The 16,783-nt window shown below is 34.4% G+C and overlaps 1 protein-coding gene and 1 long non-coding RNA gene across 4 annotated transcripts in view; one reads left to right on the forward strand and one right to left on the reverse strand.

The window, feature by feature from the left end:
* The window catches only part of LOC139045133 (uncharacterized), a 166,074-nt gene that overhangs the window by 91,986 nt on the left and 57,305 nt on the right, over positions 1-16,783 (forward strand). The gene's annotated exons all lie outside the window — the stretch shown is intronic.
* The window catches only part of CALCRL (calcitonin receptor like receptor), a 103,495-nt gene that overhangs the window by 5,293 nt on the left and 81,419 nt on the right, over positions 1-16,783 (reverse strand). For all 3 annotated transcript variants that reach the window (XM_014852906.3, XM_014852908.3, XM_014852907.3), the window contains 6 exons: positions 12,235-12,361; positions 9,299-9,452; positions 7,980-8,040; positions 7,832-7,898; positions 3,255-3,473; positions 3,004-3,045 (listed from right to left, as the gene is read on the reverse strand). In XM_014852906.3, coding sequence (XP_014708392.1) covers positions 3,004-3,045; positions 3,255-3,473; positions 7,832-7,898; positions 7,980-8,040; positions 9,299-9,452; positions 12,235-12,361 — 670 coding nt within the window. The remainder of the gene's footprint in view (positions 1-3,003; positions 3,046-3,254; positions 3,474-7,831; positions 7,899-7,979; positions 8,041-9,298; positions 9,453-12,234; positions 12,362-16,783) is intronic.

A 16,783-nucleotide genomic window follows, 5' to 3' on the forward strand; every position in this document is an offset into this window, starting at 1 on the left:
TGTCTTGAACTGTGGGAACTTATTTACTGAAGTTAAAAATAAACCTAATTAAGACCCACAGGCCTTGTAGACATCTGTTTGTTTATATTATCCTCTATAAGGATGTTATGTTTTCCATCTGCTTCCTCTAATACAATATCACACCTGTTCAACAGAACATTAAAGTGGCCACTCTTAATAAACTTTTAATGTGAAAAAATTAATGGAGAAACATAAGAAGAAAAACTGCCTTTGGAAGGGAAGATAGCCTGGTATTATTAAAGATATGAAAATATTTCTCATTATTTTACATATGAGTGTTATATAAATAGTAAGGCCAACTGTTTAGAATATAACATTACAACTTTATATGCCCATTAGCACCTGATAAGGAACCGACTCTTTACTCCTTAACCTAGATCACTGAGGAGATATTTAATAAAGCTTCATATAAAAATTCTACCTACTTCTCATTATAGAATGTGGGTTTGGTTATTTTCAACAAATCTTTTGCTCACCCTGTAAAACTCTCTATGCTCAGGTGTTGTTAAATATACCCACGAGACTAGGGAGGGCCCTTCTGAGGACCAGAGTCCCTAGTTTACGTTAACAGTGTGCATTTTTGTCTTAGTGGACTAGAGATGAGATGAATGGGGCCTGAGCACTTGTCAAGTCACAGTTATTTAGTGAGAAATGCAAATAGGATTATTGTGGCTAAAAAAATAAAACGTGAAAGTAAAGAAATAGAGATATTAAGCTGAAGACAAGCCATTTGACCTAATGTGTAAAGCAAGAAGGAAACTAAGCCTGAGCAAATGATTTTAAGAAGTACGGCACGTAGTTGGAACCACACAAAATGAATCTGGCAGCTGTAGCTTCGTGTTGTGAGAGTGGGAAAAACTAAGAGGCAAAGAGACAAAGAAGGAGGGATTATAGTATTTCCTAAGATGAGAAATGAATCATACACAAACAGGGATTGTATCTCGAGAGATGAAGAAAATGGGACAGATATTGAAGATGTTGTGAAGAACTGAAGATTTGGCAACAACTTGGCTAGAAGGTTTTATATTATTGTAATTTTCCACTGCCAAAATTTCCTCAATTTTAGGACATGGCAGAAGATCAGAGTCTGCGTCTCTTTTGCTTACACAGATCAAGTGCAACAAGAGTGCTAGGCATTAGTTTGGATATCCCCTGGGCACTCTTTCTAAATAAAAGGGTCACTTTGACATTTGATTCCAATATGATTAATGTTCCCATTTGTACATGTATTTTTGAAAATGAGTGAGGGCAAATCTAACAAGGAATCTGTAATGTACTAAGTATCTACTGCGGGTGGAGCCTGGTGCTAAAAACGTTGCATTTCTAGCTTTCATGAATCCTGGTGAGTCTTGTGTAGGAACTTGCTTTGATTCCCCTTTGATAAAGGTAGACACTGAGACTCCAGGAGGTTCGGAGTATTACCCAAGATATCACAGCCAGGAGCGAAGTGGCATCTTTAGGGTTTAAATGCATTGATGTGGCAGTGACTTTATTCTATCCTGCCTCAAAAAATATTTCACTAGTGATTATGTTTTGTACATTTAAAAATTACCCTTCACAAAAATGAAATCTGTTTCTGCAAATGCAGAGGTGTACCTTTCATATTTCACTCATGTTTTTTGGCACGTTGTCCATGTCTCTCTCATCTATATTTAACTGTAAAATCCTATATAGGCAGTAGATAAGATTGTCTAATTCAGTTTACACAATAAGAAATTTATAGAGATAGGTAATAAATGTTGTTTAAATTTTGTTATCAAAACAAATGAGTTATCTATTCTTCCTAATTTCATTCTCTGTCTATATTTTTCATTGACTTCAGAAAAACAGTCACTCTTGTCCTCCGTATAGGAGAAAAATCATGGAGAGATGATTAAAAATATGCACTATAGTCTATTATGCTGGACAGTGCTACACTCCATTTAAAAAATATATGTATGTATAAAATAAAGATCTACATTTTAAAATTAAAATGTTTTAAATTTAATGACAGAATTAAACATGAAATATTATTATATGCTGAGAAAGAAATCAAATATTACTTAAGCAAAGGAAAGCAATATTTTACAGTTTTTCGTGACATGTATATGATTTCCAATGTTGATTCATTTTACAGGAATGATTCTCATAGTTATGCCAACTGGTTCTACGTGTCCCCTATCTGAAGCTTCGTGATAAGCTTCATAGTTACCAAGCATCCACTTCTCACTCAGTTACTGTCTGGATTTCTAAACTGTAGAATTTTGCCAAAATCCTCCAACAGGTTAAAATTTGTCAAGTAGATTAAAACGATGTAAAGAGGTGAATCAGCATGGCTCAAACCACTGAGCAATAGCACGATTCATATGCATAAGAAATATGGTACCAGTTTCTAAAATGCCTGAAACTTTCCATTTAGGAAAGTCTTGGATGTAAATCTTGAAATGTCTGAGAGCATGTTGCCATATTACAAATTAGAGCATTCTATTCTACTAAAGTTCCTAACCCACTGCATCTCTTCCCTGTCTAACTGAGTTTAATTATTTTAAATCCTTTTATATACACCTTAAAATTGATTCCAAAGACCACATTGTGGACCAGTCAAAAAAACAGAGAAAAGGAGAAAATGAAAACGAGCCAATTCTATTTCCTATTAGAGTGTGTGTATTGTTCTATGACATGAAGTGTTGCCTACCACCATACTTAGGTCGAAGTACAGACTTAATAGGATTGTTCAAAAAATAGGTCAAAAGACTGGATGAATAAAGTCACTGTGGAATATTGTAAAGTGAAGCTGAATTTGCCCTAGTCTTCAACTCCAATATGACCTGAGCTTTTGGGAAACAGAATTGCATCATGAAGAGAGATTCTATGATTCTTTTTCCTGACAGAAATGGAATTTGAAAGAATTGTTCCTAGAGAATTTATAATTCTCTCATTTTTTAAAGAGAAATATATATTGCAAATATAAAATGATAAAAGGAATAAAATCAATCACCATACCTCTCCATTAAAGAAGCAGAAAATTGTAGAGACCAAAAGACCCTATAAAAGAAAAATAGAATTATCTGATTTCAAATGGAAAAGAGACATTATTTGTAACCAACTTGCTGCATACATAATAAAAACAAAACCAAAGCTATATGTAAGTTTAATACCAGATTTCGCAAGCTGCGTTCCTGATTCAAGAACAGCATACTGATAGTGCATAAGGATGTGCATGATGTGGTCGTATACCTCCAAGAACACCATACCTGGTAGTGCATAAGGATGTGCATGATGTAGTCATACACCTCCTCTGCAATCCTTCCTTCAGGTCGCCATGGAATCAGCACAAACTCAATGCCAAGTAATGGCACCAGGATAAGCGTAGCCCTCACAGCTTTCATGTAGAGATTAGATTCTGCTTGGTGAGTAACTTTTAACTTGGTGATGAGAACACGTACAATATTTAATAGGAAAAAAAGATTAACCTAAAAGAAAATGAAATGGTATATGAAAATTATTTAATATTAAGAAGCATTATTGAGGATCTTTAATTTTATACATCTTGGAATATTTTCAATGTGCAAGAATAAAGGGAATATTTGCCTAAGATATTAATTTGTATTTCTGGAATTGTGATTTATTAATTTAACAAGTACACCAATTTTAATGGACTTGGATTTTAGAAAAATAAAATTATGGTGGAAGTAATATGAAACACGTTCAGTTGAGGAATACATGAGTGTTTTTCTCAGCTCATTTTCTTATGAAATTTTTTGAATTTTGCTATGGTCCAAAAATTAAAGCTTTTGAATATTTTCAGCTCAAAGGAAAGAACTGTTTATTTTTTCAATTGTTTAATTCTTTCAACAAATGCTTATTTTTTAAAGTCCCTTCTCTGTACCAGTGTCCACACTAGGTACTTTCCAAATATATATTACACCATAATAACAATTTTCATCTTTTTGGTTTATCCTTCCTGTGTTTCTTTTTGTAACAATAATCCTCAAAACTCCCCAAGATATTATTGTAATCCTCTTTATCTTTTTGAGTAGGCTGAATCACACACTTGAACCAGTTGATATTCAACCTAGATCGTCCTAGAGATAAAAAAAATCTTGGCACCTCACGCGGCCTTCTGTTAATGACTTTCTGTAATTACATATTTACTGTGTGTTAACAACATTCCCCAAGAGAAAACATTCTCTTTAAAAAGGAGACATAAAACTTCAAAAATATAGTCCGGATAACTAAGTTACTCAGAAAACGGACAGAGTTCTGCTGAAATACATTTCTTTCTCTCTGATTACTTTCTCTCTTTCTTATCTTTATCCAAGTCAATATCTTTCACATCTGTTTATTTTCTCTATGCCCATTCTTTACGTATTCCATAGGATTATGGACACTAACTCCAGATGAGACCCTTAGGACTCCTATGCTATTATGCTCTTTTCTTTTCTTTTTTTCTCACCTTGACTTCTACCATCTGTGCTTGTTTAATAATCCAAAAATTTCAAAGTGCATACCAATATGCAATTGATACCACATACCTTAATAAATTGGAATAATAACGGTAGCACCTCATTTAATGTAGAAAACAATGAACAAATAACATACATTTGCTGATGTAAGGCATGTGTTATGAAAATAACTGGGCATAAAAACATTCCACTATTATTCCTAGAGAAGTCAATGGAACATATGCTTCAAAAATAGACAGCACGCTCTAATCCTGATGGAAACACATCTATGAAAAGTAACATGGTTACTGATACAGGAATGTCTCTGCTAAAGACAAAAGCAGAATAAGCCGTTTCAACAGGTGTAAGAATGAAACATGACAAATCAACACATCAGCTGTTATTCTGCCCATCCTACTGCACTCCCTTCGTGAGCATTCATTTCTGTTTTAAAAGTTTTGACTAAATGGAAACTACTAACAGCCCATAGAAGAAAAAATAATAATGCTATTTTACCTGCTTATAAATTTAGAATATGAAATATTTTATAATCCTAATATGCAAAAACCATAAATTATAAAAATCAGAAGAAAAGCTGCAATTTAGATGCCCATTATATGAAGCTTTCTAAATGCCAAGTGCTTCTTCAAAATGGTAAGTCTGATTTAAAATGTGAAACTAGAAAATCATCCTACTTCACTTTTTGCAAATACTTGCATTTATTTTAAATAAAAATAGTACAATAATTTTAAATTTCAGATGAACTATGTCTGAATCTCATCTATCTTAGAGCAAAACTAGTTCAGAAGAAAGCTGTTTTTACTTGAACGCCCATAAAGTTCCCATAGCTAGGAGGTACAACAGGACATTTTCATGTCACGAGACCAACCTAAGGTCATGACGGGAAGCAGGGGGAGTCAGCACCGTGGCGGTAGGAGGATTCCTGGAAACCATTCTCATTCTAGAACAACCAGCAATCACTTCACCGGGCACCGAAGTGACTTAAGCATCCCTCGCTAAACACAGATTGAATGTATCCCCTCTCAACTTCCCCTTAGCAGGATCTCAAAACTGCTGTAGCCGCGCCTGTACCACCCTGCTCAAGGACAAATGTGACAGAGGAAGTCCGAGTGGAAAGAAAGGGATTGCAATTGAAATATCTTATTTATACAAAACATATGACCATGTTAAACAATTGCTTGTGCCCCTCCCAAGACCTTGCAATTGGCCAGGACCAGTGAGGAGCCTCAGAGCTTAAACAAGGACAGAACAATTTGTCCTGGTAGAAAAATAGGCTCCTAATCTTTTCTTAGGCCAAGAAAATGCAAAAAGTTACAAGCAAATCATGTGGATTTCACTTCCTGTCTTACTGAGCAACTTGAAGGGCTATCTTCCTATGTGACGTTTTACCCCAGCTGGGCCATCTACTCTTGCCTCTCAGAGTGGATGTGGACAGGCTTTTCCAAGGATTGTTAGTTGCTGTTACATTTTGCATTTGCTGAATGTTTTTACTTATTTCCTGAACCACTCTGATTTAGGCATTTGAATCACATACCCCTCTGCAGACTCAGATCTCTGGTAATAAAATTTTGCCTTGTATTTGTTCTGTAAGCTCTGGGTGGTCCAAACAATGGATCTTAACTTCTTTGAACTCTCCTCCAAACAGAACCATGGTATCATGTAGAAACTACAAGTGAGCGTTCTTTCAAGAGTTTGTTATATATTCCAGGCACTGTATTAGTCATTTAACAGGATGCATCTCATTTAATCCTTACAATACTCTGTGACGTATTTATTCTTATTATTCCATAATCACAGATGAGAAAACAAAGACATAGAGCAGGTAAAAATAAAATCAAACAGACTTGCCCTGAAGCACAGCCAGCAGTGGTAGAGCTGGGTTTCAATGCTGGCTTTTTCAAAGAACACAAAGGAGGCTGTCTCAGGGTACAGCTTAGACACCGTGTGTCAAAATGTCCCTAGCATGTGCAAAGAGCAGGGAAAGGAAATTCTCTCGCTCTGAAATTTTCAGTAGAATCTACATTAAGGCATGTTAAAATCTCCATAAGAGATGTAAGAAATTCCATGAGTTGATTTTCTGAACTGGCTCTCTTGTGTGGCCCAGAACAAATCAGGAATTTGACACTTATTACATGCCTTATACATGCCAGGTTAAACGCTTATTATGTATTAACTCATATAATTCCTTGTTAAAAAAATTAAAAGTTGCTATTATTAAATTCTCTATTTTAAAAATGAGAGACTTGAGGCACAGAATGATTAGTTTAATTCTGTAAGGTCACACAGCAGGTAAGAGGTGGAAGAAGAGTTCAGAATTTACCCTCTAATTTTTAAGACACACTTTTGAGAATTAGTTAACAATAATACATTTGAGAATGGCTTGAACAGTGTTCTAACATAACTGGATACTAAATTGCAGCTAGCAAATATAGTAAAATAATAGAAGAAAATTTGTCTAAAAAAGAATCTGAAAACAAGGGTTGGACAGCTTCAAATTTTGGCTTGACATACCACCTTTGTCTTTTTGTATATAATTAAATATCAGCTGTAATTACAGTCTTGAAGACTGCAATTGCATTCTGGTCTCTCATGCTCTATGAGAGAAAGCATGTTAATTTGGATTAATTTATTTCCCCTTTGAAACAATGTAATGAAAGCCTTGAATGTGAGTTTCATTTCCCTGCAACCACCTTTAAAAATGTCCAATTGGTGCACTTGTATTAAGTAATGATCATTATAATAATAAAACAACAGTTTAAGCAATACTCTCTTTCCAAATTAAAGTCTTTTCTTTATAGGAATATTGCTGTTATTACCAACATAGGTGTGTAGGTGTTTCCAGTTTGCCCTCCCTAGCTACTAGAGCCAGCCTCTGCCCTTCTCTGTTCTGCTCGGTGCCCCAGGAGGCCCCGAGTCATCTCTGAGAACTGCGTCATAACCCAGGCTTTCTTGCCTCTGACGTTTGCTGCATTTGGTCAACGGGAGGAACCAAGAGAGAGAAGTCTGAGTATTTCTTTCTCCTTCCTTTGCTCTGCAGGCTGTGGTTTGGGCAGTGGCTGTGTTCCTTTACGCAGGACCACCTCCCCCAACACTTGCCCAATTACGGGAACTGTTCTGTCCCCTGTTTAGGTCTAGCTGTAATAACAACTTTCCACTGTTGGTTCTTGGTGCCTCACCACCCCTTATGAATTAGTTCCTTTACTCTTCCTGCCAGCACCTCAAATATAATACTGTCATTAAATCTTCTTCAGTTAAACACTGGCAGCGTGTCGTCTGGATCCTGAAGAATACCATAGGCTAGATGACTCAGAAAATAAAGTTGAAATATGAGCAATGAGGAAAAAAGAAGAATTTTAATTACATACCAGTAAAGCAGCACAAATTGGGCCATGGATAATGTAGAGGAGATGGGTATCAGAACTGATCCAGCAGCTAGGGGAAAAAACAGAAATTATATTGAAGATTTTCATTTTACGTAGTTCCAATAGAAATCAGAAAGAGAGATTATCTTACTTGTCATTGTAATATAAGCTTCTGGCAACAGCATGTATACAAGCAGGAATCAGTGGAAATCCTGTAAATATTAAAGAAAATGAAAATAAATAGGCAACTGTCTCTATCAATGGAACTCCTAAAATAGGTCATGAAATATGAAACACAGAGATACTCTAGGAGCAAATATATATATATATATATATATATATGTTTATTGAGTAAATATCATCTGTATACTCAAGCAGTAAATATGGTAAAGTATTAGGTATTTGTATTTTGAGGTTTGTGTGTGTAAGTTTTCTTCTAATAGAAGTCATTTTGAATCAATGGGCTCCAGAGCCTAAGTTCCTAATTGTGCTGCCTAAGCCTCAAGGATTCGAAGAACCCCAGCATTCACAGATTTTCTGTGAGATGGAGTTGGCCAATATTTGGTAGATGATCTGATGTGGGAAGAAGTTGAGAGCAACTGTGTGAAGAAGAAGAGAAGGAAGAAAGAGATGATTTGTGTATCAGAAATTTTGCATGTTTTGAGCATTCTAAATCAGATTTTTCAAACATGAAATGAAGAAATATATAGGTCTCTGTTTTTATAGGTATATCCCTTTATAAAGGTAACCCAAATGCACTAAAGATGGTGTGTGTCTGTATACGCCTCTGTATATATCTATATCCATTATCTGACTGTATAGATAGCTGACGGAAGATAGATAGATAGATAGATAATATAATTTCAGTTATGTTCTTGGAAACTAGTCTTACTGAATTCATTTTCAGCATTTTGTTTTGCATTATTCCTGTTATTTTTTTAATATGCTAGAAGTGAATCATTGTTTGCTTTGTAAATAATACCATTTCAGCAGATTGTGTGGAAAAAATAGATCTTTTGCACGCCTTTATTCAATAACTGATCCCTCTTAGATAACATTACAATATTTTTTTTAAACAAACATTTTTAGAATGGAACATCAAAGCTGGTTAAGCCCAATGCCGTCAATTTGCACGGGAAGAAAAAGGAGATTCAGAACACTAAAAAGACTAGATCCCTAATTCATGATTCTAATTCTGTTGTTTTAGTCACTACATATTTAGCCAAGATACACATCGGAATATTAAACAGAAGAAACCCACAGTGTATTATTAATTGACCTCTGACTACCGAAAACAATGAGTCAGTGGTACTTTGTTTAAATATTTCAATTTGTAGCAATAAGCAAAGGTTAATCACCTGATATTGTTTAAAAATGATTAATAAGTATGTTTTTGTTACAAAGGAACTCTGCATCCTCCAAAAGCTTTCTTAATAAGGTGAATCAACAGATATGTGTAATAGCACTTACCCCAGCCAAGAAAATAATACCACATCAAGTGTTGCTTCTCTGCAAACACAGCCACCACAATGAGTGTGTGTAGGTAAATGCCTTCACAGAGCATCCAGAAGTAATTACAGCCCATCAGGTAATGATGAATGAACTGGGACACTTTACAACTAATCTGGGAGAAAAAAAGAAAGCAATCAGGATTTAGTTGTTTACGAATTCACAGGAAAAGCAATAGTCTAGTTTAGCTCAATTATATAGAAACACAGAATTTTCTCTTCTCTATGCAAAATCTTAGACACTAATGATTCAGGTTTGTAAAATGCCAGCCTGCATCCTCATCTAATGGTGTCTCTAAAGCTTTTAGCCACTGACTCTAAGGATTTATAATGGCCCCTCCAAGGAAATGTGTAAATTCTAAATCTGCTACATTTAGTGGGTGTATATTTTCCTAAGGTGTTTTAGTTATTATGCAATTATAAGTATAAAAGTGTCACACATGAATGACTTTACACCTATTTTAGTTATGTCATCCCGAACTCCTTGATTGTTGCATTCTGTTGGAAAAATCTCAATAATTATCTTAATAATTTTAAAAGCAATTCATGAAAAGTGCCCAACTCTTGGAAAGTCTTGCATATTATACGCCACCACGACAAATATTTAGTAATCTAATGAGCCCATAATTTTTCTTATTCAAATGTGGTGTTTGAGGGTTAGTGTAAGTAAAAAGAAGAAAATGTTATGGTTTTCCTTCCTCTTTTCCTGAAGTTTCCACTTTCTCTTCCCTTCTCTAAGAGGGAACTTCAAATATAGGGTAAAGAGAACACAAAGGAGTAAGACACATAGTTTACTCCCTTAACAAGGGGAGTAAGTTGAAAACTCTCCTAGAGATACACGGCCAATGACTCCCATCAGCTCCAATTTCTAGTCTGGGACACAATAAATGTTTAGTAGCAATTACTATTATTTTTGAAATAAATATTTTTTTCACTAAAAAGAAAATTGGAAACGAAATGCACTGGAAAATAAATACTGGGTTACCATAGAATAGTAATAATAATATTTTCATATGAGTTAGCTTAAAATACTTTCAATACATATTGTTTTATTTAAACCTTAACATAATTCTCTGAGGCATGATTTATCACTAGTCATATATCTGAAAGATAAAAAACTGAGTACTGGAGAAGTTAAGTGATTTGCTAATATTCATACGACATCAATCAAAGCTGTACCCTGAACACAAGTCCTGTATTTCCAATTTTGTTCTCATGATTATACACAATGCCTTCTAACTGAAGGTCATTTACAAAACCTATTGTGTCATTAAATACATCTGCAGAATGCGTGACATTAAATTTTAAATAACATACCTTGATGTCAAACACAATATTATATTAACAAAGTCCTCTCGAAGGTAAAAAGGAGTTATTCAACTATATTATATAGAAATAATAGACTTCAGCTTCAAATTTTTATCTGCATACTTTTTAGATATACATATATAACTGGGTTTCTAACTCCTGATATTATTTAAAAAATTAATCTATAAACTATTATGATAAAAAGAACTTAAAGCACGCTTCAGAAAAATATTTTTGTGAAGGCCATTGCTGATATAAACAGACAAATTTTCCTAGACTATATTAAAGATCACTATATTACAGTTTGCGATTTGTGTGTTAAACACAACATCCTTGTATATAAAGGTAAGATTTCGAATCTCTTGCTCTGCAGCTCCATGACAAAACTCTGACTCTCCTTGTTTTAGAGAAATTCACTCAAAAATGGCAGGACATTAGTTAGTTTTTTGTATGGCTAATTATACCCAACGTGTTTCCTCACCCAGTGACTTTAGAGTGGAACATAGACTAGATTAAGCGATCCGGATGCACATGTGCAAACAATGCAGAGAATTTTAGAATTTTGGAAATTACCCTAAAAACACACATAAAACACATATGAGAGTATTGTTTTTTGACCCATTGAGTGAAAATTCCTTCCCTTTCCTGATTTCAGTAACTGGATAATCTTTAAAAAACCACTTTATATATAAATATATATATATATATATATACACACACATACCCCTCCACAAGTCCACATCCAAAACTTAAATATGGATACTACAAACATTATGAAAGCAGATGATTTTAAAAACTTGAATTTATTTATGTTATTTGTGCAGATATTTTCATTTAAATATAGCTTACATATACATATAGGTTGCATAAAACATATATATTTGTATAGATTTGTATAAGTAAATTTTAGCTTATGTTTTAAAAATAGAGCTTTTATGTTATGACAGTCTCTGTGCTTATTTTTGTGTGTCTTTTGATACTCATCCTACAAATTGTGCTTCTAAAAAGCCTGTAAGGAAACGATTTATAAATGTTTGCTGAGAAGATAAGGACATGATAGAGCACTTTAAAAATGTTATGTTAATAAAGTTTAACATTATATAGACAATGTATAATTCATTTCCCTGCCAGTTTTATTAACTCTTTAAAGTCAGCCTGATGCCAAACATACAACTTAATTTAAATTTTCTATTTTCATGTGCTGTTTTTTCTAACTACACAGAGTTGGTTACTTGGATTGATTTTTCACTTAGTTGAGTAAATGTTATGTAGTCATAAACCCTATGTCCCAACAGCAGAGGGACTCTAGCTGTAAAATGACATGAAGATATGTGTGACATACATAAATAATTGAAGCAGAGAAATGCATTCCTTCCTTTGACAGTCAATCTTTATAACTTGGGGAATATTAAGATATATTTACCTTTCTGGATTGGAATATAGCTACATATACTCTCTATATGGCAGACCTTAAAATATACATGTATGAGCCCTTAATTACACACATAATACATGTGTCTGGGCCCCCCACCCTCCCATCTCTTCTCCACTAACCACTTGAACCCAAGGACACAACCTTATTTTACTTACAGGATTTGTGGCCACCAAGGCCTGGTTGTTGGCCACTGCAGTGAGATGAATGATTGTCACAACAGAGTTACAAACAAAAGAGAAGAACAGATTTTTGTGCAAGGTAATTCTTTGGCAACTTAGGCTCCTAAAAGGCAAGAGAAACCAAAGGATGTTGACATCATAAAATGTTTCCACATTTTTTATTAATAATCATTTAAATAAGATACATTTACAATTCATAGCAGCTGCTCCAAATTTGGAGGAATTGTTCTTTCTCTCTAAGTTTCATCATGGTAAAAATCTTAATTAGAGAAAACCTCTAATTCCTTAAAACATAGAGATAAATGTGCTGCTTCAGTACAGGTAGACATACATAGCGATAGGAAATTTGTCTTTACAAGACCTCTATATAAATTTCTTCTGTTAATCTCTCAACATGATTAATGTTTAATTCATTCTGAAAATGTAGAAGCTGAGATTCAGTGAAATTAGATAATTGATCAAAAAATCACGCAGCTAATGAATTTGAAACTTTGGATTTGTCTGTCACATTCTTACACAGATGATGCTCTGTTCATTACACCACGTAGGTTGTTCTCTTTGTATAACCTGTTGATGGTTGTTTCTGGTTGTTCTGTTTACACTGTACAGCCTTTCTGTGGTGGTGGTGGTTATGCAGACCGACCATGAGAAAGATAACATTGTATTCACAATAGATAAATTGATAAAAATATAGACTTAGCAACCAATGAAGTTTGTTCAGCTTTACTGAATTTTTTTCTAATTGGCCCAGCCATAGATAAGATATAAAAATATTACCACCTTTTACTGGAGGTCCTCATATATAAAACAAATTAAATGAGTGTTATGGATTTCATATAGAAATAGATTTCAGGAAAAGTCATCCTTAATGACAAGTAATGCTGCTCTTCAGATTCGATCCTCATTTACTCTCCAAGATGGCCCCTCTGTGACTGCTTTCCTGTGCTCAAAGACCAGCTCGAACACTGCTTCCTTCATGAAGCATTCATTCTAAGGCTTATTATGGGTAAAGTTTTAAAATAATAGAAAGGAATACATTTGAAATTGAACACTTAGTATCAAAACAAAGCACACATGTAGGAAGACATGAGGAGTCATTTCATTACAGAGACCTAAAAGCTCATTTTGTGTTCTTACAAAATTACGCAATTAATAGGGTCAACCTAGATAATCCACCCCAATAACTCCAACCCCAAATGACGTCTACTTTGGAAAATTTAAGGAGATTTTAACCTAATTTTATCATGCCATCACCTTATCCTAAACAGACTATGTGCTCAGGATATTATAGTTCGGCAGGGATGCCAAGGTTTTCTATATTTAAAAATGCAAAGTTTAGCTATTTTGTCTCGGAAATTTCTTCTGGTTGTACATCTGTGATTCTCTATATAGTTTTAGTATTTTAAAGGATCTTGAAGTGAGTTCAATTGGAATCAATATTTATAGATTTTCAACACCTGCCTTCCACAGAGGTGGGTACTGTCAGGGATACTTCTGTGAAAGGCTGCGTGAACAAGGTGGCTCTTGGGTCAATCACTGCCTTTTAAACCATCATCCACCAACAAGAAGGTGAAGTCTAGCTGGAGTCCATCAAAATAGAAACAGCTGGGAGCTGCTAGTATTTTCATGTTAGACAGTATTTGATTTGACTTTGCAGTGCCTGAGAGTAGTGAGAGGCAGGCAGTGATCGAGCTACAGAGTGGAGATGATATTTTGTAGAAAAGAAGAATCTACAAGTTTTGAACAACAGAGTGGCACGATTCCTGTTATTATTTAAGGAAAGTCAACGTTGAGGCCAAGATGGTTCCATTTTCAATAAAATGTCACAGCAGTGACACGAGTGCTTTGTGTTCACGGAGGGTGAAGGGAATTGATGAATATGAGAAGAGGTGTAGGAAAGAATATTCTTTCCAAATCATTTGGAGTATGTGTGGTTTATTTCTTGCATCTATTATTCTTCTGTGAAGAACATTATGAACATATAAAATTTGTCCACATGGTCTTACTTTAAAATGCCTGCCTTGAGCTTAACACGCATCCACGGAGTGCCAACTATTGTTTAGGGAAAAACTGCTTACCCATGCAAATACTCACTTTTTTAGAATTTAAAAATGTTTTCCTTAACTGGGCTATTTTGCCCTTTTCTGCTGAACACACTTATATCCAGGTCCATTGGCTAAGACATGTATATAAACAACAAAATTTCATAGCTTTCAAATTATGACCAAAAGCCTTTGAGGGTTTGCTTAGACAGCAAATCAGAAATGTTTGTAAAGAGTTTATCAGAATGAAGGAAACCAAACATTAAAGAAGGTTTTCAAAAATAGCAATTCATGATAGAATTATGAGCAGAAAGATAGGAGCTGAGGAACACAAAACACACAGCATTTATATTATAACTGTTGATATTTATAATATTTACATGTGCAAAGATTGGAAGTAAAATAAAATGCTAACTGTAGTTAGTTGAAAAACAATTTTAATTTTCCTTGTGTACACTTAAACTTCCTTTTACTCTCTATGATGGTCTGTATTTCTGTTCCTCTTAGAATTCCCTCCCTTCTAATGACTCTGCTCCTGCGTCAACCTGGCTTGAAAGTTAAGGACTTAAAAATGAGCTGCTGGTGTCTGTTCTCTTTTAAAGATGTGATTATTGTGAGTACAGTCTCAAAAGAATGGCTTCTTATTCTCTTACTGTGTGATACAAAGACATACAGCATTTTCCTCCTTTAGACCCAAACAATGCCATATTATGGGCAACATTTTGAAATACAGAGTCAAATCCTATTATAAATGAAATATTTAATATCCAAACCAAACAAATACTTAATAGAACATGTGAAATTGTTTCAGTACAGAGACAAAGCCTATTGTGAGTATTTCACAAAATTATTCAAATAATATAGTCAACATAGATAATCCACCCTATATAACTTAAACCAAATACTTCTGCTTTGGAAAACCTGATAGCTAGTTTAGCTGTCCATACCATTGTAACTAACTGGACCCTTGCCGAATCATTTCACTTCACGCTGTGTAAACGTGACCTACTATCTACAATGCTAGCCTATTGCTATTGCTTTAGTTTCTTCCATTTCTTCCTCCAGGTTCTGTGCAACTTAATGCAGACATGCTATCTGACATATGTTTTCTATCAATGTCTAGTAGTAAAAAGGGCTCATAGTTTTCTAGTGATACATATTGTTTTCTTCTAAATGTATTCATTAATATGTGTAAGTACATTAGTACAAATAAAATCAACTTATAAACGAAAACCAAAACATGTACTTGGTTTGTTTAAATGAAACTCTAAAAATATTTAGGTATTTCTCAAATGTTAACCTGCAACCAATTTCACCTACTCTAAATTTTTAAATGTGCTATTTTACGCAAAATATTAAACAATTGTTTTATAGGCTTAGAGAATGTTTTACAAAAAACTCTCCTGCTTTCTTTGAATGTCATAATATCCCTTTCTATCCTAGCATAACCACAGAATAGAAAATGTGGTTTGTGGGTCTGGATTGTTTCCATTTCATATTCTCTACATATAATTATTTTAGGACAGTATTTCACTATGCAATTTTGACAAGCAGAGTTGTAGAGGCAGTTAGTGTAAGTATGTCAACAGAACCGTTACACTGCATGCATAATATAACTATGCCTTTCAGTTCTTGTTTGGAACAATTAGAAGCAGATAGTATCTAGTCAGTACACATAATTCAGTGTGAATTTTGAAACATGACCTGAAAGTGAATCGGGACTATGCCACCTACTGACAGTATGACTTTGGGCAAGTTATTTAAAAACTCTAATCCTCAGTTTCCTCATCTGTAACATAGGAATAACAATAGTACTTCATAGGTTTGGCTGGAAGCTTAAACGAGATCAGTAATGTCTAGTGCTCAGCATAGTGTCCAACCCTTGGTAAACACTCAATGTTAAGTTAGCTATTATTTTTTTAGCATAGTTATCATATGGCTGGTTGTAATCAAGTTCTCTAATGGTTTTCTCACATAAATAATAAAATAGCATCAAGGTTCACGTCAGTAACATAAAACTGCCCACGTTTTAAGTAATGCAAAGAAACAGTAAATTGTCATGTTTTTCTTACAGAACACAATAATTTAGCATTAGAAAGACAATTTCCATGTGATGAAGGCCAATAACTTGAGCAATCTAAATTATCTTCTCAAAGAATTTCATCCTCCCCAGAATTGTCTCCTTCCACCTTCATTGTCAGGCTGACCCCAAGAATTATGCTGCTTCTTATTCAAGGCTCTGCCACAGAATGGATAAAATACTTGTCTTTGTTTCCCATTTGGTTTTGACAGGAGGTGGAAATTTCCAAATTACTTTCCTCAATACTAGTCCTGAGCAAAACTAGTCATGGAAAGAGGAAGTACAAGCAATGTAAGAACAGCCTGTCTACGATGTACTGCTTTCTTATGCTCTTTTATCTAATTTAATTTCCAAATGCTCAGCTCTTTTCCCAAGAAAACACTAGCCATGTGTCCAAGAGCAA

Source organism: Equus asinus, chromosome 4 (assembly GCF_041296235.1).
Source record: "Equus asinus isolate D_3611 breed Donkey chromosome 4, EquAss-T2T_v2, whole genome shotgun sequence".
Taxonomy (NCBI): domain Eukaryota; kingdom Metazoa; phylum Chordata; class Mammalia; order Perissodactyla; family Equidae; genus Equus; species Equus asinus.